The sequence below is a fragment of the Triturus cristatus genome, chromosome 1_1, assembly GCF_964204655.1.
Source record: "Triturus cristatus chromosome 1_1, aTriCri1.1, whole genome shotgun sequence".
In the NCBI taxonomy this organism is placed as follows: Eukaryota; Metazoa; Chordata; class Amphibia; order Caudata; family Salamandridae; genus Triturus; species Triturus cristatus.
Genome location: NC_140579.1, coordinates 38,777,712 through 38,801,450, shown reverse-complemented (window position 1 = coordinate 38,801,450; position 23,739 = coordinate 38,777,712). Strand labels below are relative to the sequence as shown.

The 23,739-nt window shown below is 47.2% G+C and overlaps 1 protein-coding gene across 1 annotated transcript in view; it reads left to right on the top strand.

Moving 5' to 3' along the window:
• LOC146869288 (amine oxidase [copper-containing] 3-like) overlaps window positions 1–23,739 on the top strand; it is a 260,397-nt gene that overhangs the window by 179,928 nt on the left and 56,730 nt on the right. The window contains exon 2 of the mRNA XM_085647017.1: window positions 6,405–6,690. Within this exon, the coding sequence (XP_085503143.1) occupies window positions 6,405–6,690 (286 nt within the window). The remainder of the gene's footprint in view (window positions 1–6,404; window positions 6,691–23,739) is intronic.

Sequence of the window (23,739 nt, the reverse complement as noted above, 5' to 3'; positions counted from 1 at the left end):
TAAAGCACTGTAGCCATCTGGTGCAGAAGAATTTTAGGATCCAATCTGGTTATGCTCTTCCTTAGTAATTGTCCTTCAATTCTTTCATGTTAGTAGGTGTGCTGTCTACATCTTGGCAAGCAAGCATAGTCACCAGGGGTGAGCGGAATGTTTCATTCCACCCGTGGAACTGATGGAATTTGGTGACTCCATGTTACTGTGTAAATTTGGCATCCCCTGGCGTGATTTCCTAATACGGACAGTCCTGGCCAGAGGACTGTAGCTTGAGTATCATTCAATTTAGAGCTGAATTACTTGATGGCTGATGATGGTGTTGTGGCCATGTGCTCCTTGGTGCAGTAACCTGAGAATTGCACTGTGTACTTGTTTGTTTGGTGGTAGAGTTGTAGCGCTATATGAAAAATAACTTTTAACCATGCTGTTCAGCAGCTGCGCTGCTGTACAACATGGCTTAGAGACATTGGCAAAGCCAATAGCTCTTGCATAGGCAAGACCTATTGACTTTGCCAATGCTTGCTCAGGACTGGCCCAGCTAGCTAGAAGTAACTGCGTCTGGACATGGCAGTCAATGCTGGGTGAGTCTCCATGTTATTGCGCTTCTCTTGGCATTCTTTTTTCCCTTTTCAGAATCACACCCACAAAGTTTAACCCTCACAGAAAGGGAGTTTTCTCCCTGCGACCACAGATCAAACCCAGGAAGCCAGATTTCCTAGGTGATATCTTCTGTCAGGAAAATGAAGGAAACTCACAGAAGGTGTGAGCGAATTGCTCAATTGTTGTTTCATAGCATTGTGTGGCCCTAATTAGTTCAAAAGATAAATGTAATTGGACTTTCATGCGCTTTTTTGGGCTCCGTAGTGCTTTCAAAATTGCACCCAGCCGGACATTGGGCAGACCTTCCTTCGTCTCTCCTGCCGTTATCTTCCCCCTTCCCCCTACACCCTTCCCTCTTACCCCTATCCGACCTGGATCCTGCACACCCTTCAGGACATTTACCCTGTGAACTTTCCCTCGACCGCTGAGACCTTACTACCTGACCGTTGCCCGGTGGAGCTACCCTGATAGCTATAGGGGGGGATGGGCTGTGAATTCCCTCCTCGGCCGTCACCTACCCAGCCGGACATTGGGCAGACCTTCCTTCGTCTCTCCTGCCGTTATCTCCCTCCTTCCACCTACACCCTTCCCCCTTACCCCTATCCGCCCTATTTATCCTTCCTCCATACTATTTAAATGTGTTTCGTATACCCGATGTAACCTGTAACTGTTTTTAACTGTGTAATAATGTGATTCCTAATGTAAAGCGCGCTGATACCCACGGGTCTAGCCAGCGCTTCTAGTAACTTCTAGTAACAGCGGTAACGTGTAACTGTTGTAATTCTGTAACTTCTGTGGAACCTTATGTAAAGCACTCTGATACCTGCGGGTCTAGCCAGCGTTATATAAAACTCTCAAAATAAATAAATAAATAAATACCCTTTATTTTCACGATTGTATACCAGATTGTTATTTGTCGAACATTTCTCCCATCTGGTCATATGCGATGAAAGGTAGTGCATGGTCATCAAGGTTCCATCTACGTATTTTAGAGTAGGAGATCAGAAAAAGTATGAAAAGAAAAGATTGTTTGTAGTTTGGGATATGTTTATTTCTTGTGGAGAAACACCTATGCTTGGACATAGAAAAGGAATAGCAGGACACCTGCAAACCACACAAGGCCAATTTTTCAGAAACTATTCAACCTAATAATGTTTAAGGGGGCAATTTAGTGAATGATGTACCAATGCTTCTCAAAGCCAAAACTGACATCATCACACATAGGAGGAATCTAGAATACCTATTACTGATGATGCAGTTCTGGGTAAAGAGACTATTTTTATCTTCACTGGGTACAAATGCTAATTTGCTTGGATCTTCCACCTTTTGGGGTGCTCGAGGGAGACCTTAGATGGTGAATTTAAAAAAGCCACAGCTTGATTATAACACATTCTCCATTCTTAGTCATCTCTTATTCATTTGAATGAATGATACTTTTGCCACATGTTCAGTTCTGTTTGATGGAAACACCTGCCTTAGAAACTGTGGACAGATGCTTTTTACAACTACATTTATAGGTGCTTTTCGTTCTACTTTCTTTCATCGCTACTGGCGATTCAGTCTCGGTTTGGTCTTTTGACTCCAACACTTCCCTGACATTCATTACCTATCGGTCTGTTTAAATATACCTTGTTCTTTGTTACAAGGCTTTCAACAGCAGTCTTGGGGCTTTGAAGGGGATACTTTCAACCCAACTCACAGTTGTTCACCTTATCAAAACTCAACAAAAAACAAAGAAGGGCCTGGGCCTGGCCAAAGGTTGGACCATATTTATTTAATATTTACATTGCTTTTCTATAGCCCCCATCCCTGGGTGGTATTAGGACACTATAGAGTGAACATAAACAGCATATGCTTTAAATATCCTAACAATGATTGTCAATCATAAACCAATGGAGATAGGAACAGAGGGTAAAGTGGAATCAAGTGTGCAGCATGGGGGGTGAGAGAGGTTATCAGGATGTATATGTATATGTATGTATATATGTATATATGTATATGTTAAACATGTATATGAGAGTTAATCTAGATGCACGGAGCCCCCAAAAGTTGGCGAAATGAGTAATTGGAAATTTGAGTAAAGAAGGGGGGATAAGTTAAGTTCTTCCTAACATTCTTGAGTCTCTTCTGAGATGAGATGTCAGGTGCCATTCTTGAGTGGGTTTATTGGGTGTTCCAGATAGTGGGCTTGGATCCAGAAAAGTGTTCTTTTTGAGAATCCCCAGTAGTTCACAGATACATCTGGGGGTGTCAGTCTTTAAGCCTATGACAGTTAAGCACTAGATCTAGTCTTGAGTGAAAGCCAGTGAAGATCCTTTAGGGATGGGTGATATGGTCAAATGTTATTGTCAGTGATCGGCCTTGCTGACGACTGGAGGTCCGCAAATGGCCTCGGGTTTCTGCAGCACATGCGTTAATGCAATGATCTCTAATAGAGTTAAACTAGGAATTACTTTCAAAATACAACCTGTGTAATCATGATGGGCTAATAATTGTATTGACGTATTAACTGCCTGACTAATATGGAATCTTCCTTGCTATTCAGAGTTTTAAAGAAATCTCTACCAAAGCCTTTTGACTTATTTATTTATTTTAATAGGTTTTTATAGCGCGAACATGGCCCTTGCTTTTCGGTTGATGACAAGTGCTCTCGCCAACACGTGACCATCAAAAAATTATTTGGTCTACTCCTGACCCAACAGCCAAGGCCTGTTCTTTGAGACCCATGAAGGTTGTCCTTGTTCATCCTGTACCATACCTTTCCAGTGACTGCACTTTCATCACCACGAATCCCAGATATTTCCTTGTTGCCTGCCTATATTGCTGTTTTACCTACTGTGGGGATGTACCCCATGCTTTAGCATTTCTCAGCAACATTCCCCAGGATTCCAAAAACTTAGTCATCCATATTGCCAAGATTAATGTTTAGCAGTCAGGAAAATATTTGGATCTCTGGTCTCTTTTCTCTATTAGCATTAGAGAACTCTTAATTCGAAGTTCTGTTATAAATGTACTGTTTTTCCTGTATTGTAAATCTTCCCATATCACTCCATGCCAATACATCGGCAGTAGTGAGAGTTTCACATGAGGGTGCCCTTACCAAAATTTTTAATTGTACACGGGGGGGGGGGTGTCAAGGGTGCATCTTAGCCTCTTTTTTATTCTCAGCTTATTTTAACGGCCTCGAGGCAGCACTCCTGGGCCTTCAGTCAGACTCCCCTAGAGCAGGCGCAAGAGTTCTGCCAAGCCTACTCTACGCGGATGACGCGGTGCTCATGGCCCGTACGGGCCGGGGCCTGCAGGCCCTAATAGACGGTTTTGTGGCATTCATGAATGGACTGGATCTGTCAGTGAACTTTACCAAGTCATATGTAATGGTGGTGGGCCCACGGGGGATCCAGCCAAAAAGCTTTAAAGCCAGGAACCATACTCTTGGTAGGTACCGTCCCTCCCTTATCTGGGAGTGTTATTCGATGATAAGCTTAACTGGGAAGCCCTTTTAGAAGGGAAGCTGAATGACCTGAATAAATCATTGGGAGCTATTACTAGTTTTGTGAATAGATTAGGCTCAGGGGCCCTGGAGGTGATCCTTAAACTTTATAAATCCAAGGGCATCTCAAGAGTAATATATGGGTGTGAAATTTGGGGGTACGCAGCCACACATAAGCTACAGGTGGCAGAAAATAAATTCCTGCAACGGATTTTAGAAGTCCCCCCGGGTACGCCAGTTTGGACTGTACATGAAGTGCTAGGGGTGGGTTTTCTCGCAGACCAATTGGCAACCAAAACCCCTAGTGTGCTGGATAAAGATTTGGACCTCCAAGCACAAGCACTTTAATCGTATGATTGTATCGGACTGCTTGAAATTGGAGCATGGTAATAAAATACCTTGGATACATCATATAAGAGAGTCCTCTCAGACGATAGGTAGGCCAGATATTTTCTTTGCACATGACACTTTAAATAAGGGGGACGTTAACATTATAAAAGATTTACACCACAAATTTTTAAGTTCGAACCGTGAAAATCTGGAGCTCAGCAAACCTTCAGTCAGGGCATACGTAATGTTAAAATCAGTATCGGGTATGGAACCACGTTTCAGATTTAATCAGCTTCACCACATTTTAGCATCCCCGGTGGGTTTCTTTCCCTCACCAGATCACCGAGGTCCCTGTGGCTGCGATCTTCGATCTCCACAGGACACATTACATTTTATCCTATTGTGTACATATTTTTAATTCCCCAGAAAACGTGTTCTCCGGCCCCTGTTCAAATGTTTGAAGGTCAGGCATGCTAAAGTGGCCCTTTTGCATTTACAGCTGCTACCTAACCCTTTGACTTTATGTGCAGTCTTAAGTTTTTTGCGGGCCGCTTATAAATCTAGATTATCTAGAGTAGATTGATCAAGTGATGTGGGTTTTACTTATGTGCACTGTTTTTAATATTGTACTGTTTTCTTTTAACCCGTTGCATGCTCATGACGAGCCCAGCTCGTCATGAGGTACAGTGGAGCTGTGCTCATGACGAGCTGGGCTCGTCATAACCGTTGCGCCACTCCCATGTGTAATTGATTCCGCGCCTGTGCGGGAGAATCAATTAGAGGCCGGAGTCGTGACGAGCGCAGCTCGTCATGAGCACAGCTCCACTGTGCAGCATGACGAGGTGGGCTCGTCATGAGCACAGTGCCGCCGCCCCCCCCCCGCAGCGAAGGGGTTAAAACGAATTGTGTGCTTGTTTATTATATGATGTATTGTATCTTATATGGTTGTTTTGCATCCGAATAAAGAAATTTACATATATATATATATATATATATATATATATATATATATATATATTGAATTTTTATACTTTTAGTGAAACATCAAGATTGTTATAGCTACGTTTTTTTGCAACGGTCTTCTAAAATTACTAAAATTACTATAATTGTCTAGTTGTAATTGAAATTTCAGTACCACTAAAAAATACTGATTAACTGATACAATTGGTGAGTTTATATTGTACAAAAAACAACCATATGTGTCTCTACACATATATAGGAACGTTTCACTTATATTCGCAATTCTAACAATGGCTAAATTCGCAAACATTTTTATAACACTGAAATTCTCAAATATCTTGAGAAAGGAGAAAATAATCTGCAGAATTAACACTTGGAGAAAGGGGCCTATTCAGAAATTAAATGGTCTGGGCATATTTTTACGCTTTTATTTATGTTCACAAGCATTTCTGGTAGTACTCCGGGAAAGCTGCACTTGCTGCAGGTTGTTAGGTGTATTAATTGGAATGTTATGTGACATGTCCCAAGGGGTCCTGGAACCTTATCACTCCTGTACTGAAATCTACACAGCATAGAAATCTGCATAGGGCATTGATGCTTTCTCTGCAAACTCACTTGTTTTTTCCTCCACGTGAAAAATATTTCTCCCCTTGGAAAACCTCATACCCCCCGGCTTCAACAAATCACCAGACGATCTGTTCACCCTCCCATCCTAGAAGTGGGCAGTAAATCTCCCACTATTTCTAGAGTGAACCCACACTTCCAAAGCAAATCACACCAGCGGATTTTACCTCTGCAGATTTCTCCACATTTGGGGTGAAGAAACTGGAGTAAATGAATGCATTTACTCCTGTCAGTTCCTGGAAGCCATAAATGAGGTAGTTTTGGCCGAAGACATATGCCTTTCTGAATGAACTCCAAGTTTGATATGGTATTAGTTTCCGAGATGATACTGAGCATCATAATAATTGTATCCACCAAGCCGATATTTGCTGATATCTCATCGCTTTTCTCAATCTTCGCTTTCTAGGAACGGCTAACCATGTGGTGGCGCATGATATGGAGTACGAAACTCTGGAGGCCCATTGGCGTAAGGGAGCTACCATCCATCGTCCAAAAGTCACTAGGAAGGTCCTGAAGAAAGAAAACGAAGCTGCCTTTGAACTTAACTCCAAAATGCCACGCAACATGCAGTTCGCTAGCAAAAAGACCAACAAATGGGGCCATGAGCGATCCTACAGAATTCAGATCGTCAGTTTCACTGGCGACTTTCTTCCAAGAGATAGTTCTATGGAGGGCTCGATGAGCTTTGCAAGGTAAGTCCGGCAATTAAATCAAATGTGGAAGCTAGGGCAATAAACATTTTTACTGCTATTACTAGTACTGCTACTACTCCTCCTCCTTCTCTTATTACTACTAATTGATAATAATACAATTCAAATAAATACATTATTTCTTCTCAAATTCAGTACTTACGGCCCGATTTAGAGTTTAATGGACAGGGTACTCCGTCAAAAACTTGACAGAGTACCCTGTCCACCAAACCTTCGCTCTGCCTGCTCTATTTTGAGTCAGACAGACTGTCACCTCTTCTAAGATGGTGCCCCTGCAGACTCTGCCACCATAAAGCTTACTTCAATAGGCATATGAAGTAGGGCCCGTCAGAGTAAGGACACCTATTTGGTAATCGCGCGCTATATAAATTACGATAACATAACATAACATAAGGACATCAGATCACCTGCCCTATTTACAGCGGATGGTTTAAATTATTTTGCTCTCTTCCTCACAGGCAGGAAAAACCTGTTGATACTGATCAGAAAAAAAAGTAAAATAATCTTGACACCCTTGGAGAAAACTCTAGAGTGTGGGAGTAATTATTTTTGTGTTTTTTCCTCTTTGGGAGTTTGTTTTTGAAAAACAAAAATGTTTGGTGGTGTGTGGCTGCCTGAAAGATACTGGCCAGGCACAAAGCGTCAGGAGAAACACACTGATGGTGGTTCCTCTTAAGGCCCAGCGATCACTGCTGTGCCGACAGTGATTCCTAAATATGCTGGGTGGTAATCCATCTGGGTGGAATATGTAATTTCCAACACCACCCTGATGAACTCGGAAGGATGATCCTGTTCATATGCATCAGTTTAATAATTTGCCTTCCCAGATATCTGATGTCCCATGTTCTACAGTACATCACAGAAGGAACATTCTCCATTTATTTAAGTACTTCTGTAGACATTCACCACGAACTAAAGGCACCAGCAAAAAATTGTATGTTTGCACATTCTCAGAGTGCAATGTCCGAGCAAAACTCTGAATAATGCTATTGTTTAAAAGCAGTGTCACTTTCAATGTGAACATTTCAGCAAAAGAAGGGCATTCTCAAACATTTCCAATTATCACAGAAATCATAAAGGATTTACATATTCAGCAGTTGTGTGTCAGAATGATGCGCTCTACGAGTAATAGGGATTGATAGGTAGATAATGCAAGGTGACATTAGTCGTATAGCTATGTTAATGTTATGTTATGTTAAAAGTTTTTGTAAAGCGCACATACACCACAGCGGTTTCATGGCGCTATTGGGAAAGATGCGGCAGAAGTATACTGAACCAGATGTTTACAGATAAGCCTGTGTGAATAAGAGAGTTTTAAGAAGAGTTCTGAACTGAGAAAAAGAAGTTTCAAGTCTAAGCTCAAGAGGGAAAGAGTTCCAAAGTTGGGGAGCAAGGAAAGAAAAACTAAGTCCACTGTGTTTTTTCCGTTTAAAAGGAGGGATGACAAGAAGGTTAGAGTGAGAAGAACAGAGAGCACGAGAGGGTGTGTAGCGAAAAACCAAGGAAGAAATAAAGGCAGGGCCAAGGCCGGCTAAGGCTTTGAAAATGGTACAGGCCAATTTGAAGATACAGCGCTTGGCTACTGGGAGCCAATGAAGGCTCTTCAACAGGGGACGGACATGTTGATGTCTTGGTTGTTGAAAGATAAGACGAGCAGCTTGGTTCTGGACCAATTGAAGGCGGTGAAGTTGGTAAGCCAGAATGCCGGCATACAATGAGTTAGCGTAGTCTATACGAGAAATGACTAAGGCCATGAGAACCAAAGTGAGGGCCTCGGTTGTCAGAAATCTCGAAATCTTGCGGATTCTGCGAAGATGAAAAAAGCAGGATGAAATTACAGCGCTGATTTGAGCTTTCATGGTCAGGTCATTACTGATTATGACTCCGAGGCTTTTCACGGAATCAGCAGGTTGAGGGGGATTGCCTAACATAGGAGGCCAAAAGTTGTTGTTCCAGGGATTGGAGGTACCGCCAGTCAAGACCAATTCAGTTTTATCAGGATTGAGTTTAAGTTGACTGGCGTTCATCCAATCACTGATAAAACATAAGGTGGCCTGGAACCTAGAAGCAGACATGATGGAAGAATCAATTTTGAACACTAGTTGCAGGTCATCAGCATAGTTAAAGGAGGCCACCTCAAAATTGCGAAGAGAACGAATCAAAGGAAACATATACAAGTTGAAAAGAAGAGGGGAAAGAGAGGATCCCTGGGGGACTCCGCAGGTCAGGCTGACCCTCCTGGCAGAAAAGGTGTCAAGGCGAACAGCCTGAGACCGATTTTTTAGAGCTGTTCCATGGATGCCAGCATCCTTGACACGGTCGATCAGGAGATTATAATCGACCGTGTCAAAAGCAGCGGAGAGATCCAGAAGGATAAGGGCCTGAGAGAGGTTATTGTCGGCCCCCTTTCTGAGTTCATTCATGACTGCAAGTAAGACCAGCTCAGTGGAATGAGCTGGTCTGAAGCCAGCCTGTTGAGGGTCAAGAAAAGACGAGAGTTCAATAAATGAACTAAGACAATGGGTGACACGGGCTTCTAGAATCTTGCTGAGGTAAGGTAGGAGAGAGATAGGACGATAGTTAGTGTGATTGGAGGGGTAAGCATTGAGTTTTTTTAGGATGGGGACGACCTCAGCAACTTTAAAGGAATCAGGAATTAGACCTAGTTTCAGGGAATTATTGAGAAGTGCTAGAGGGGGATCAGGACATGTACAGAATGCTTCTTTGAGCAGGTGAGGAGGACATGGATCAGTGGGGGAACCAGAGCCGACCTTCTTTACTAGTATGAGAAATTCCTCTTTCGAGATCAGAGGTATCTGATCTAATACTTGCGAGTTCTTAAACGAGGTCACAGAAGTTGTGGGGGTGACTGGTGGAGGGATGCTACTTTTGATGGTGATAATTTTCTGCAAGAAGTACTCATTGAGAGCATCACACAACTGTTGAGTTGGAAGAGGTTTGACCGGTACTCTGTCAGGCAGAGATAATTCGACCAAGATTGCAAATATGTCTTTAGTTTTAGATGCAGAGTTGGTAATTTTTAAAGAAAAGTACATGGATTTAGCCTGAATTATGGATTTTTTATAGTCATTTAAGAGCCCGATGAATATAGCTTTCTTTTTCCATGGAGTAATTGCGTCTCTAACTACGTTCCGCCTGTCTGAGCGCTAGTTTCTTTAATTTTAGATCGTTGGAAAACCAGCGTTGGGCGTCGTGAGGACGTCTAAGTGTGGATAATTTAAAGGGGGCAACAATGTTGCTGGCAGTGTCAAGCCAGCATTTAATAGCGGCCGCCTAGTTGATAAGGCAGTCAGTTTCAACAGGAATAGAAGTAGAAAGTAAGGAGCGAAACTCGTCCTTATTAGCCCGGCTCCAGTTTCTGGCCCAGAACTTGCCCAAGGTCAGGGGTCTAGCGGGGATAGAATAATCCAAGGAAAATTGAATAATATGGTGGTCGGACCAGGGAGATGGAGAAATGGAAGGGGGAGAAATAGTCAAATAAGCCGTCCAAATCTGGTCCAGGATGTGGCCCTTGACATGAGTAGCAGTGTGGACGTGCTGGGTGCAATTTAGCCCAGAGAGTAGATCAGTAAATTCCCGGGAATTAGTGCTTTCTTTGGGGTCCGAGGGCCAATAGTTAAAGTCGCCAATTATGATCAATTTTGCATTATTGATAACTAGTTGGGAGATAAGTTCGCCAGCCAGCTGAGGAAAGAAGGGCATAGGTTGGGGAGGTCGATAGAAGAGGGCACAGATAAAAGAGGAGTGGGGGGACTCTAGTTTTAGAATGAGACTCTCGACGGAGGGTATGCTAGTGACCGTTAAAGCAGTGAATCTAAGTTTATGATGGATAATGGCGGCCACACCTCCACCCGGTTTCCCAGGGAGTCTATTGGCCTGGAGTATATAGTACCCCGTGGGAATTGCTGCCAGAATGTCTGGTAAGGAGTCAGCCGTAAGCCAGGTCTCAGAGAGGAGGAGTAAATCAGGTTGATTAGAGTCAAGAAAGTGGAATATTTCTAGTTGATGTTTAGGTAGCGAACGGGCATTGAGGTAATAAAACTCCATGCCTGTCTTATTGGAGAGGGGAGAGATATTAGAGGTTGCGGCTGAGTTAGCTGAAGGGTGCTCTCTGGGCGATGGAAGGGGGAGTACGGAGGGAACGTGGCTGGGAAAGAGAATCCCACAGGAGGAAAGCTTGCTTTTTATGTGAGGAGTGATAGGCCAGTTTGCTCGGTGGATGCGTAGTTAAGCGGCTGAATAGGAGATGATTTGGGCAGAGTGGAATGCCCCTAGCCCCGGCCGGCCGCGGTCGGGCGCAGACGGGCTTGCCTTAGGCGCGCCTTCGCTAGTAAAATAAATAGAAAAATAAAGCCTTTCCAACTTTTTCCGCTATACACCGTAGACATGGATAGACTTTTCTTCGGGATACATTGAGGCTTTCTTAGAGACCAGCTGTGAGTTGTAGCCAGGTACTGCTTTTGTGGGAGACACCGGCCAATTTATCCACGTGTATCTAGTAAAATAGTGCTTAAGAAGTTAAATAAAAATGTAATGCAAAAGAAAACCTTCTTTGAAACAAGTAAACATGACAGGCCAGCCATGACTGTGTTGAACTGTGGCGCTGAAGTGCAGTCAGACACAATTCACTCAGAAATAAGAAAGGGCTGCCCAAGGTTGTTTGTGGACGTGGTGCACATGTGTGATAGGACAGAGCTGAAAACACAACTGACAGTTCTTCAGTGGATCCTACCCTCGCTGGTCTGCACCTGACTGCCTCTGCCTTCTATTCCTTGTAAGTATACGGGGGAATTTAGAAAGGTAAATAAATCTATGGGGTATATTCACAAGAACGTGTGATAACTACCGCAAGAGTAGCGTAACACAACTTCCAATATCGCAGCCCATCGCGGGAAAATAACCCCATGACAACGTGGAATTCACAACAAGGCATGCGATAGTCACCAGATAACGCGCAACATGTCTGTGTGAAAATCAACGCCACGCTGCATAAATGCGATATGCGAACACAAAAAAAATGCGAAAACCAGCCACAGGCCTGCAAATCCCACATGTCTGGCGGAACAATGCACTATAAAAACCGCATAAAAAATACACCAAAAACAATCCAAAGTGCGTAGCAACATGGATGCACCCTGACACAGCACAGGGGCCAACACCAACCCCACAACCCCCACAGACCACCAGCAAGGAACAACGGGGTCGGGGAAGGCCAAGGAAAAGAGGGAGAGGAAGACGGGGTGCAGACCGCAGGAAAACAAGACCAGCGTCACGGAGGCGACAGAATACTACCAGCAACTGACCCACTAGCAGACCACCTGGATTGCAGTCGGAGTGCCGAGGAGGCCAATCCAGGAGGCCAATAGGCGTCGGCATGACGTGACTACCTAAACCAGGTAGGCAAACAGGAAGGCAGCAACGGCGACAGGAGGTGGCAGGCCAGCGCCACCGGAGGAGCTGAAGGAAACCCTGGCCACAGTCATCAATGTGGAGACGGTGCAAGGAGTAGGGAGTACGGACACAGCTCGAGAGGACCTGACACAACATCAACAGGGAGTGCAACAAACAGGGACTGAGGGGACGAGGGGAGTGGGCACAATGGCATACATGCACAACGAGGTGTAGCACACTGCACACCCACAATCACCCAGGTCCATGGCTCGATCCTCTTGGCACACTGCAGCACACACACATAGCACGAACAGCACACCCACATTGATGACAACGAGGAACAACGTGCATAGCCGACACTGCAGAACAGAGGACACAACTGGCTCCACACATGCACAGAATCATGCCTACTACATCTGACAGATCCGGATACTGTGAAATGGAAATGTACGCATACGACATCTGTTGGACTTGGCCCTTTTTGCAGGGTCATCCCTGAACCTTTTGCCTTCCTCCTGTATTTTGTCTGACCTGTTTTTGTTGGTTTTATGACTCAGGCCCTTTACCACTGCTGATCAGTGCTAAAGTGCATATGCTCCCCCTATTGTAAATTGATGTATGGATTAGTGATTCCATGATTGGCTGATTTGGTTTACTGGTCAGACCCTAGTACAGTGCACCAGAAGTGCCCAGGGCTGGTAATCCAAATGCTGCTAGTGGGCTTGCAGCACTGGTTGTGCCACCCACAGAAGCAGCCTGTTAAAGTGTGTCTAAGGCTTGCCATTGCAGAGCCTGTGTGCAGTCTGGTACTGCCATGCTGACTGGGCAAGTACACCCACTTGCCAGTCCCTAAACCTTCCCTTTTCTTCATATCAGAAAGTAGGCCCAAGGTCAGGGTGCATTGTAAGTATAAGGTAGGACATGCCCTGGTGTGTGTGGCATGTCCTAATAGTGAATTACAGTCATTTTCGTTTTTCACTATTGCAAGGCTACCTGTTCCCCATAGGCCAGAATGGGCAGTTTGATTATTACATTTTATAATCCTAACTGACTCAGGGAACATGCTAGATATTCGAGTTTAGTATGCCTGAACTCAGAATGATAAAATACATCTTTTAGTGAAGTTGGTTTTAACATTCTGTGTTTGAAAATACCACTTTTAGAAAGTAGGTATTTTCTTGTCTAACCATTCAAACGTGCCTCTGATAGGTTGTGTATTCCTTGTCTGGAGTTTGAGTGACAGGGGCTGGGGGATTACAGGAGACAGGGTGAGTCAGCACACGGATGAATAAAGAGATCTGCATCTAGATGGGTGGGAGGAGTTGCACCTGGGACCTGAATAGGGCTTTGCCTTCCCTCCACAATGCTGGCTCCACCTCTTGTGTTGCGTCTGATGTCTCTGCCCTGTACTCAGAGTCTTGTCAACAAAGAGCTCCAGGACTGACCAGAACTGGTTTGGACTAGGCAAATGCCTCTTTGCCTTCAGAGAACAAAGAGAAACTGGGTATAAATATTGGGACCGAAATCCAAGAACTTTAGATCAGTTTGGGAGACAAGAAGAAACCTTTGCTGAGGAGTCGAACTAGAGAGACTGAGGAGAGACTATCCCTAAGCTTGAGGGATTAGCCTGCAGTGATTGCCTGACTGCCAATGAGAGGAGAAAAGGAACTTTGTGTACTTTATTCAACTTGTGAAGGATCTCCAAGGGCTTGAGAAAAGAGCTTCCCTCCTGCTGAAGTCTCAGGGACAACAGACTTCACCCACCAACTCCCCAAGAGTTCTTTAAAAGTGCCTGCTGTTTTGCGAGGCTTTCTGAGGGACTGCGTGTCACAAGGAGCTGGAAGCGCGACTCATGAGCAAGAAGCATGTCGCAGCACTGCCGCTGTCGCTTCACAATGAGAAAGCGCCTTGCATCGCCGGAGAAGAGGATCGACGTCGCATCAGACGCCGCCGCATCACCTGGAAGCGTGTCGCAGGGCCTGTTGTGGCCCAGAAGAACCGTTCAGTCATTGCAGGTTCCCCAAAGCGCCTCGCATCGCCAGAGAAGAGGATCAACGTCACATTAGACACCGCTGCATCACCGGGAAGCGTGTCGCAGAGCCTGATGCGGCTCGCATTGTTGCCGAAGCACCTCGCATCGCCGGAGAAGAGGATTGACGTCGCATCAGATGCCGCCGCATCACCGGGAAGCGTGTCGCGGCAGGCATCATTGCCGAAGCAACTCACATTGCCGGAGAAGAGGATCGACGTCGCATCAGACGCCGCCGCATCACCGGGAAGCGTGTCGCCGGGCTGTCGTTGGCTCGCATAGTGTGTCGCATTTACCATCTTAAGAGAACTAAGCTAATTCTACCATTTTAAGTACAGTACTGTGGACTTTTGTCATTTGTGGTCTTGTGGTAAATCTATATAAAAGTTACTTATTTTTATAATACAACCTGTGTGGTGTCCATCTGTAGTGTTGTCACTTGATTACTGTATGTGTTCAAAAATGCTTTACACACTGCCTCTGAGATAAGCCTGTCTGCTCGTGCCAAGCTACCAAGGGGGTGACCAGGGGTTATTTTAGGAGTGTACCCCCTTGCCCTGACTAGATGCAAGGGTCCCTATTTGTCACAGGTACCTACCTATGAATCCAGCACCCCACAAACAGTCACAGTGTACATTGTCATACAGTCTTCATGCAAACCTGCACAATGCGCCATCATATATATCAACGCAAAGTCAATACGCACCTCCCCTTCACATCGCAGAGGGGCATACAACATCTTCAGCAGACCACAGAATACAACACATCAGTGATGCCGGAGAGGACCACCACACCACCGACGCCCTACAACAGCACATGGATATCCCACGCAATACCCCACCAGGACCCGGACAGCAAAGCTACTCAGCCTGCAACAGACCACACAGCAGGAAGCACCTGCAAGCCTCGGATTGTGTCCCTTCCATATATACTCCTGATGCAGATGCAGTGGGGTGTGTCAGACCTGCATCATCTTCCCCATCAACGTCCCAGGGCTCCCACACTGTTTGAGGTGACATTGCTGTGCAACTCTCCACAGCACAAAACTCAATCAGTAACGAACAGTGGCTTGCGGTGCGCTGAGTCACTGTCACCTAGAGTGCTGAGCAGGGTATCATGCTGATGATGGCATCCACGACAGGTCTGAGCAAATCCGTAAGTCTGTCAGGACCACCGTTTCGACTCTGGCAGATGGCGGTTGGAGGTGGTCCTTGCAGTGGTGGTGTGTGCCTCCTGCGGTGATGCAACGTTTGGGCCGGTCCAGACTCGATTTGATGTGCGAGCCCTGGTAGGACGCTGTCGGGCCGGAGGCTGTATACAGCGCAGGGCCACCGCTTCAGTGGCCATCCAATATCTCAGAAGAAGGGGTCCCGGACCAGACCAGCACAGAGTTAGTGGCTCCGGATGCACTGCGGCCAGCACAGGCACCTTGCCACGGGACGATGACTTGTGGTGCAGTCAGATGAGCCATGCGACCTGAGCAGGTCACCATCAATGTCCGAGGTGTATGTTGCGGATGGTTTCGGGGGACAGGCATGATGCCGAAAGGTTTGATTTTATCCGGAACCAGCAAATGGAGGAGTGGAATGAGACAGCCTCGTTGCCACCACCAATTCTGTATCACCTACATGAGGATGAAAACTGCCCCCTAGTCCATAGACTCAAACGCCACCAAAGTTCGAACAGAGAGTGTCCATGATTGTTGGGGAACAGACTTAGTGGCACAAGTGCTGAGAGGGGATGCAGTCTGTGATGATGCCGGTACACTGATATGAACTCCACCATTGCTACATCAAGACTCTGTGACCTACTGGACGGCAGTGTAGGCCGGAGGCAGAGGTCAGCAGTGGCCCACAGCCACGTGTCGTTAGCTCGCGAGGCACAGAGTTAGTGACACAAGGCAAGTTGTGGATAGTGTTCGCTCACCTCCGTAACAATGATCCTGTTCCCTCCGGACTGCAACGCGTCATCCTCTTATGCCTCTCCATGCGTGCGATGACATGTATTCTGCCTTTGAATAATCAATGTTCAGTTCCAAATCTGTGACCTACTTGATCGTGGAGTAGGCCTGAGGCAGCGGTCAGCACCGGCCATTCACCGAGTGTTGCCGACATAGGTTGGATTGCCCCACCAGCCTGCGTAGTTCAGGTTCAGTGGGGCCACGTGTCGCTGGCTGATGTTGAACAGGGTTAGTGGCACCACGTGTCACCGGCTGGTGTTGAACAGGGTTAGTGTCACCACGTGTTGCTGGCTGGCATTGGATGGCCCCACCAGCCTGCGTAGTTCAGGTTCAGTGGCGCCACTTGTCGCTGGCTGGCGATGGATGGCCCCACCGGCCTGCGTAGTTCAGGTTCAGTGGTGCCACATGTTGCAAGATGCCCATATGGAACTATGCCTCACTGATCGGGGGGGTCTGCTGCTGTGGCCGCTGGCCCGGATTTGGGGTCACTGCCATTCGTGACTCAGGACACAGTTTCACATATGGGACCTGCTGGGCCGAGTAGTAGGCCGAAGGCGGCAGTAGAGTATGTCAACGATAAAGGAATAAAGCGGGCCTGTGTCGTGGAGGCTGTGATGGTCTGAGGAGGCTGCCAAGGTTGCGGCCCTTGGGCTTGGAGCTTGCACCGGCACGTGGTGGGCCCTCCTTGAAACACTCCGGTGTCAGAAGGTGATCAGTGTGGCCTGGCTGCGCAGGGGCGGGCCTGACGGGTTCATGGCCCAGCATGCCGGGGTCCGACAGGCGCACAGCATCGCAGGCAAATCCGATCACGAGGACATCGTCGGCCTCGTGGCGGTGTGAGAGGTGTCGCCCTGGCAGAGACGTTGTGCTTTCCGGAAGAGGACCATGCCCAGGGCTACGTGCTTTTTATTCACACCCCTACGCTGGTGTGGCGTACGCGCCGTCCCCCCACCCCTGTAGGTACGCGCCGTACCCCCACCCCCATAGGTACGCGCCGTACCACCACCCCCACCGTAGGTATGCGGCATACCCCCACCCCCCCATAGGTACGCGCTGTCCCCCCTCCCCCGTAGGTACGCACCGTCCCCCCACCCCCGTAGGTATGCGCTGTACCCCCAGCGCATAGCGCGTACCTACGGGGTGGGGGGACGGCGTGTACCTACGTGGGTGGGGGGACGGCACGTACCTACGGGGGTGGGGGTACGGCGCGTACCTACGGGGGGGTGGGGGTACGGCGCGTACCTACGGTGGGGGGTACGGCACGTACCTACGGGGGGTTGTGGGGGGACGGTGCGTACCTACGGGGGGTGGGGGTACGGCGCGTACCTACGGGGGGTGGGGGTACGGCGCATACCTCCGGGGGGGTACAGCGCGTACCTACGGGGGGTGGGGGGACGGCGTGTACCGGGCCCCCTTTCCCTCATGCATTGCGGCGTACTTAGCTTTTCCGGCACTTATTGGCTCCCGTAAAAATATAGCCGTGCGGAGTACTGTGGGTACGAATTGTACTTGCTGGTCCGTAAAACGCTGCCTGACTCCGTGCGGACGTCGCGTACGCGCTGTCCAGGATCGGAATTGTATGTATTTTTTAGCCGCATGGTGTTTTTTACGATTCGTACGGAAATGGTATTTCTGTATGAATCGTACTTGCTGGTTTGTACGGTGGATTTCCCGGGTACGAGTCGTACGGAGAAAATGCTCCGTACGATGATTCGTATCCGGATTTTACAGGATCGGAATCGGCACCTAAGTGTAACAGTAAGGAAAGTGTTAGATTGCGCAGGGATAACATTCACAATTCCCACTCCAATGAGTGCAAAAGTAGGAAATTTGTTGGATTGCTTAGGGGTAATATTTTATATTCCCAGTCCAGTCAGTGCAACAGTAGGAACGTGTTGGATTGCGCAAGGGTAAAATTTACTATTACCACTCCAATAGGTGCAACAGTAGGGAAAGTGTTGGATTGCGGAGGGATAACATTTACTATTCCCACTCCAATTAGTGCAAAAATAGGGAATTTGTTGGATTGCAGAGGGGTAAAATGTAATATTCTCTCTGCAGTCAGTACTACATTAGAAACAAACAATTCTCTGCAAAACAATAAAATAATTTCAAAAACAAAATAAAAAATGAAAATGAATATTAAAAAACACAAATATATTTCATATAAAATAGATTAAAAATAAATACTTATTATAATGTTAAATATATATCAAAAATATTTTTAAACATTATTAAAATTTAAATCCCAAACATAATTTTCATATAAAAATATTATTATCTAAAAATAATTAATTAACAAATCTTTTTTTATTTTTTTCGTTACCACCCACCATATACCCCTACAAAACGTGCAAGCAACACTTAAAACTTAACTTTAAAAAGCTAATTATTTACACTATTAACATAAATATTTATCAAAATAACTATCAATAAATGAAAATTAATTATTCCTTCATTAAATTTGATTTACTTTCCACAATATACCCCCACAAAATATACAACACATTCCTAAAATGTAATACAAAATTAATTACACAGTTAACATTAAAAATGTATTCCAACTAAATTAAAATTAAAATTTACATCCTACCATATACCCCAACAAAATCCAAACCCACACCTAAAATGTTAGTTAAAAATGTACTTACACAATTAACATAATTAATTATAAATTAAATCATAATTATTAAATAAAAATATTAATATTAATTAATTACAGTTAATTTACTTCCCACCTTGTACCCCTATAAACTTAACAACACACGCCTAAAATAAAAAAAATATTTACCCAACTAATATTATTAATTAACAATTAAATAATTTATATTCATTGCAAATAATTATTAATTATGTAAAATTAAATGACTTCCCACCCTGTACCCCTAAAATCCCACACAAAGAATGTATATTTTTTAAAAATATTCATCACTATTAACATAATTAATAATCAATCAAATAATTAATATTAAATTACCTCCCACCCTTTACTCCTATAAACCCCACAACCCAGTCATAGAATGTAAGTATTAAAACTTTAATTACACTATTAACATAATTGATTATTAATTACAAAGATATTATTTAAAAATGTATCATTAACTTATTATAATTAAATTACTTTCCAACCTGTGCCCCTAAACACCCAAAAAACGGTTCAGTACTGAAAATAACAAAAATAATTTAAATTTAATTTAATAACTACTAAATATTTTACAAATTTATTGACAAACATAAACAATAATTGTACAAAAAAATCACATCATATACATTTAAAATATCTACCAACATAGGTGCCGATTCCGATCCGTTAAAAAAAATTACCGTACGACTCGTATCCGTATTTTTTTACGTACGAATCGTACAAGTCCCGTACAACCGTTGAAGTACGATTCGTACTTGAAAAATACATACGAATCGCTTCGGGAAAAGTCTACGAGACGTACCGGACAGTTTTACATACAAATCGTAAGACTGAAGTCCGAGCGCGCAAGTACGATCCGTCCCGCCCTTCCGAATACACAAGCGCATGGAAAACGCCCCATATGGAGCGAACGCCGTACCACTCGTATCCGGGTAAACTTGTGCCCGGGATACCAGTCGCACAGTCCCCCTCCCCTCCCTCCCCCCGCATATGTTACCACCGTACCAACGTATGTCAGCACCGTACCCCCCACCATGTCCGCACTGTACCCCAGCCCCGTACGTGTACGCGCTGTACCCCACCACCGTACCCTAGCCCCGTACTTGGATGCACCGTACCCCAGCACCGTACCTCAACACCGTACCCCAGCCCCGTACATGTTTGCACCATACCCCAGCCCCATACCCCAGCCCCGTACATGTACGCAGCGTACCCCAGCACCGTACCCCAGCCCCGTACTTGTACGCACCGTACCCCAGCACCGTACACCAACACTGTACCCCAGCCCTGTACATGTACGCACCGTACCCCAGCCCCGTACATGTACGCACCGTACCCCAGCACCGTACCCCAGCCCCATACTTGTACGCACCGTACCCCAGCACCGTACACCAACACTGTACCCCAGCCCTGTACATGTACGCACCGTACCCCAGCCCCGTACATGTACGCACCGTACCCCAGCACCGTACCCCAGCCCCATACTTGTACGCACCGTACCCCAGCACCGTACCCCAACACCATACCACAGCCCCGTACTTGGATGCACCGTACCCCATCACCGTACCACAGCCCCGTTCATGTACACACCGTACCCCAGCACCGTACCCCAGCCCCGTACGTGTACGCACCGTACCCCAGGACCGTACCTCAACACCGTACCCCAGCCCCGTACTTGGACGCACCGTACCCCAGCACCGTACCCCAGCCCCGTACATGTATGCACCGTACCCCAGCACCGTACCCCAGCCCCGTACGTGTACGCACCGTACCCCAGCACCGTACCCCAACACCGTACCCCAGCCCCATACTTGGACGCACCGTACCCCAGCAACGTACACCAACACCATACCCCAGCCCCGTACATGTACGCACCGTACCCCAGCACCGTACCCCAGCCCCGTACATTCACGCACCATACCCCAGCCCCGTACATGTACGCACCGTACCCCAGCCCCGTTCTTGTACACACCGTACCCCAGCACCTTACCCCAGCCCCGTACTTGTACGCACTGTACCCCAACACCGTACCCCAGCATCGTGTATGTACGAACCATACAACAGCATTGCATATGTGAGCACTGTACAACAACATCGCGTATGTACGCACCTTACATACGCGAAAACGACTCATACAGAACCAGGACACTGTAAAACACCACAAGGAGGGTCAATTCGACTCGCACAACACCACAAAACACGTCTACAGTAGAAAAAACATCTAAATGACTGACCTGGCACATCCAAACAGGCAAACAGAGGCCCAAACTCACAACCACCTCTTATAACACACCCACCAAAATTTCAAACCCAGCCACACCCACAAATGGACCAATAAAAAGGGCCCACACACACAAACCATGAGCCTTTGCAACAGACCCACTGCTGACAGACTCCACACACAAACAACTGCACCCATACACCTTAACTTACACACCTTCACACAACCTCCTTTACACAGACCCCCTCTTCACATTCAGAGACACACCGTCACATTTACACCCACACACCCACAACCCTCCACACCGTTACCCCACACCATGCCCACAGACAAGAATCCAAAGTTCACAAGGGAAGAGCTGGACATCCTTGTCAACGAAGTCATCAGAGTCGAGCCACAGCTCTTTGGAACATTGGTCAGACAGACCAGCTTAGCCGAAAAATCACGCCTGTGGCAGAGGATCGTCGATAGGGTGAATGCTGTTGCGCCCATCAGAAGGACCAGGAATGAATGCCAAGCCAGGTGGTACGATCTGCAGAGGGCAGTCAAGCGCAAAATGAACGAGGACTACGTCCAGAGCAACATCACTGGAGGTGGGCTGCCCCGCAGACCGGTACATTACCATCCCTGGGAGGAGAAGGTGATGGCCCTGCTTCCGCCGGTGGGAGTACACGGAGTCGAAGGACAAGGCAACGTCATGGATCTCCCCCCAACAATGGGGGGGGAAGAATCACAGTCCCAGGCTCGGCAGGAAGCTGATCCCACCGGCAGCGACGACTCTCAACACTCCGTGGATGACCCCAACCCACCTGGACCCTCTGGTGCCCAAGCCCCTGCAGCACCTGCTTCAGGTACATCTGTGCCAACCACCACCCCCATTCCTGCCACATCCCAGGAGACACCCAGGAGCCCTGCCCGCACTGAACAACTGAGCCAGTCTGACCTGGACGGACAAGGTTCTCCGGGCACCCAGGAGGAGGCAGACAACCCCGCAACTGCCATCCCTTAGGGGTCCTGTAGACCCGATGTGCCCACAACGGCAGGCCAGGCTCGTGTGGGCAGGGGTGGTGGGAGTGGAGGCAGGCGGAGGCGAGAACCTGACCAGCCAGCTGAAGGGACCGGTATGTCACACATACGCCACATCCTGGACACATACCGGCGTGACACCAGGGCCATCAGCCAGGTAGTGGAGACCCTCACAGAGATTAAGGACCAGCAGGCCGAGCAACACGCCAGTCAACAACAGCACCAAGGACGGATGGAGGCAAGACTGGCTGAGCTCCTGGCGGTGCAAACGGACATAAGCCGTTCACTCCGTCGGATCGCCGACAACATGGGCAACCCTCCCTGTGCCCCCAGGCGAATACCACCACCAGCCATAGGGAGGGAGGAGGAGGAGGATTCGTCCGACGGAGCGTCCCAAGCATCATCAAGGCCTGCATCTGAGGGTCCCCCGAGGAAGGTGGGTCGTCCACGGAAAAGACCGTGAGAGGCAGCGGACCATCCACATCTCCCAGGTCACCTGGCCTGGCACCTGGCCCTCATGCGCAACAGCAGCACCTCATTCAATGACATTCTCTGCCACATGGACTTACTGGTCACAGTCTAACCAATGATGCCAAACACTGTGGTCTGGACTCTGATGACTTCCCATCTCCCCCTGTGAACTTTGGATTCTATGCACACTGTATAGCAACTATTTTTCCACACTAAACACGCCTCCCACCGAGAATAAAAGTTAATTTCTTTAATTATACGTTGCAGTAATTTTGCATGAGTACACAACCTACGTGTGGGGAAATGTCTAACTATGCCTGAGTGTTGAGCTAACTCCAGCCATCCATACCCGGGGATCTGAGTCTGGTACAGGACACACATGTGTCACAATGTATCATCCAATACAGACATTGGCGCACAATACTCACCCGTGATGGCCTCAAGCTGCTGACGGGGGTTTGCAATACTGTGCGGACAGACCAATTTGGAAGAGTATCATTAAGGCGGAGAGGTCATGGCTCATGTGGATGTTCCCGGGGAGGGAGTACCAGGTATGTTTGGCCAGGTGGGAGAACTATGTCCTGCATGCTGGAGTACGGTGGATGTGAAGAATGGTGGCCAGGGCAAGGTTGGATGCACGGAGTTGCCCCAACGGGGTCTCGGATGACAGACGTCCAATGTTTGTTTGTGGTCTGGGGTTGTGGACTGCCTCCTGAGTGAGGTTGAGGAGTCTGAAGGTCATCCTGCAGCAGGCAGTGATCCATTGCAGCTATCTCAGGTGGAGGGTGATGTGGCTGGGGTGCGGGATGTTTAAGCTGAGGTGTGCAGATGCACCCTGGATGTGGACAAGTTTCCCGTGAGTTTGGATATACTTGCTCCGTAGAGGGCGGGGCAGTAGTTGACACGGCTGTTGTCGTGGACCTGGGGGATGGTCTGTCTTTCCTTGGAGTGGATCTATCTGTGGCTCATGTGCATCATGCAGAGGGTGTTGCAGCATGAGGTACAGATGCTGGTGATTTGCATGGCAAATGTGAGCGACAAATCCATGATGCATACCATCTTGTGTGAATGGGCACTGGGTGCTTGTGTAGGGCCCTGGCGGGTGGGACACAAGGAGTTGACCCAGCTGTAAGGGGACAATGCTCAGACGATTACCTCAGTCCTGTACAAGTCCTGCCTCAGGTGGCTGATGTTTAGCCATTCATCAACGGACCTCATGCCTTCTTGAATGTTGGAACTGGCAATGGCTGCATCTTTGGTGAGGGTGA